Here is a 1950-nt window from a genome sequence, read left to right on the forward strand (position 1 = left end):
TCTTTCCCTGCTCCTTCCTTTCCCTTCTCCTCATCTTTCAAAGCAAAGGAGGTGGTGACTATAATGAATGTCTCAGTCCTGCTGTTGTGGATGTGACCTGTTCTGATACAGGCTACTGCTCTGAGCCCTTAGACACTGTATGACCATGAATCTTACTTATGGCCTGTGTTTAAGGTGACCAGAGAGCAAAGAGCTATTGTCTATGAAGTGGTATAAAAAAGTCAGGTTAGTCAATGAACTCAGGCTGAGAGCTGTGGAGGTTGAAAAAGGGGCATATTCTGTGTTTGGTTTTTCATAAGGCTTTCTGGTACAGCTGCTGAAGGGAAGATTGCATGCTAGTGTGAAACTAAAGCAATGAAGTTCTGCTGCTGCTGCCAGAAATAACGATGGGTTAGTAGTGCTCTGTGTTCATTGGTGTAACAAATCACTGTTAGTGACTAGATCTCCTGCTGGTGTAGTTCACATGTTATACTAATGAAGTAATTTTTAACCAAAAAAAGTGATTAATCATGGAAAAAATAGAGTGGGAAGTCGTAATTTTTCATTATTTGGTGTGTTGAGACTAACATGAGGTACTTCTTTCTCAGAGTTCTTAGTCAAATAAGTAATAGGACTGGTTGGGGAAATACTTTGGATAGATCTAGTGGCTTCAACAAGACTAACTACTTAATCTAGTGAGCTGGTTTCACCCTAAAATCTATACATAGCTGGCTATGTATAACGCAGTGAAGACAGAATCCAATTCTATCTGTCATTAGAAGTTACTGTTTATTTGCAATGTCATAATTTTATTTATTTTTTCTTTTTTTTTTTTTTTTTGACAGGAAGACCATTGGAGTTTTCTGTTGTGGACCAAACAAAATCTCTAAGATACTTCACAAACTGAGCAACAGCAGCAACTCTTATGGGACAAGGTTTGAGTATAATAAAGAATCCTTCAGCTGAAAGTCTGTTGGACTAGCAAGACTCTCTAGAAGATAAAAAGTGCAATTTTTTCTTTGTACAACTTAAAAAGTTCAGCTGTGGTTTAAACAGACAGAAATATACCAAAGAATAGCACAGATTTTCTTATTTATGATTATTTAAGACTTTGGAAAATGGTGGATTCAGCAGTATACCAACAAATAATAAGTGCTTATGCTCAAAGCCAAATGCACTCACACAATATTTGTGGCAGAGGTGATTCTTTGTTGTTGTTTCTGTTAATTAAAAAGTACAGAAGCTGGGAAGAGTGACAGTTGCTTTAAAAGCTGAAGGAGGAAGAATCTGTGGAGTGTTTGAACTTCTTCCATTTCAGTCCTCTGAAGCTGGATCAGTAGACCAAACCAGGTTAACCCAAATTACAAAACACAGTATATTACAAAGAGCTATTGCTTTTGTTGGTATACAAATCTCATGGCTTTGGGGTGGAGACAGTAAAGACTTTATGCATTGCAGTGTTGGAATTCTGTATTTAAAATATAGAGTGCTACTCTCTCTATCCTATTCCCACCGTGAATGGGAGAGGGGATGGAATATGGAGGAAGATGTAAGTTAACCTATGGAAAAGTGAGCACAACTGTGTAGCACCTGTGAGCAAACCCCACAAATCATGCCTTTTGACACATAACCAGCTGCACATAGAGAGCTCTGCCTTGCATTGATTCAACATTCAGTGACTTCACAAAAGAATTGTGATTGATGCAGCTAGAAAGATGGAGCAAGAAAAGCAATTAATGGGAGCAGATGCTATATGATGTTTTATTATACCACACACTCAACGTGCAAGTTGCACTCATTCTGTTCTCACGTCATGACTGTCAAATATTTCAACCATTCAGATGTTCTTACTGATTATTTTAAAACACAGCAGGTTGAAATCCAGTTTTAGAATTCCCAGAGTATGCTTGGTTGACTGGGATCCTTTGATAACTTCCCCTGGAGTCACACTTGTTTGGACTGATGTCACTG

General features: G+C 38.1%; 1 protein-coding gene across 2 annotated transcripts in view; it reads left to right on the top strand.

Moving 5' to 3' along the window:
* Positions 1–945, top strand: part of NOX4 (NADPH oxidase 4) — a 105341-nt gene extending 104396 nt beyond the window's left edge. For both annotated transcript variants that reach the window (XM_010002617.1, XM_010002618.1), the window contains one exon: positions 825–945. In XM_010002617.1, coding sequence (XP_010000919.1) covers positions 825–945 — 121 coding nt within the window. The remainder of the gene's footprint in view (positions 1–824) is intronic.
* The last annotated feature ends 1005 nt before the right edge of the window (positions 946–1950 follow it).

The sequence above is a fragment of the Chaetura pelagica genome, unplaced genomic scaffold (genome assembly GCF_000747805.2).
Source record: "Chaetura pelagica isolate M959 unplaced genomic scaffold, ChaPel_1.0 scaffold338, whole genome shotgun sequence".
NCBI lineage: Eukaryota > Metazoa > Chordata > Aves > Apodiformes > Apodidae > Chaetura > Chaetura pelagica.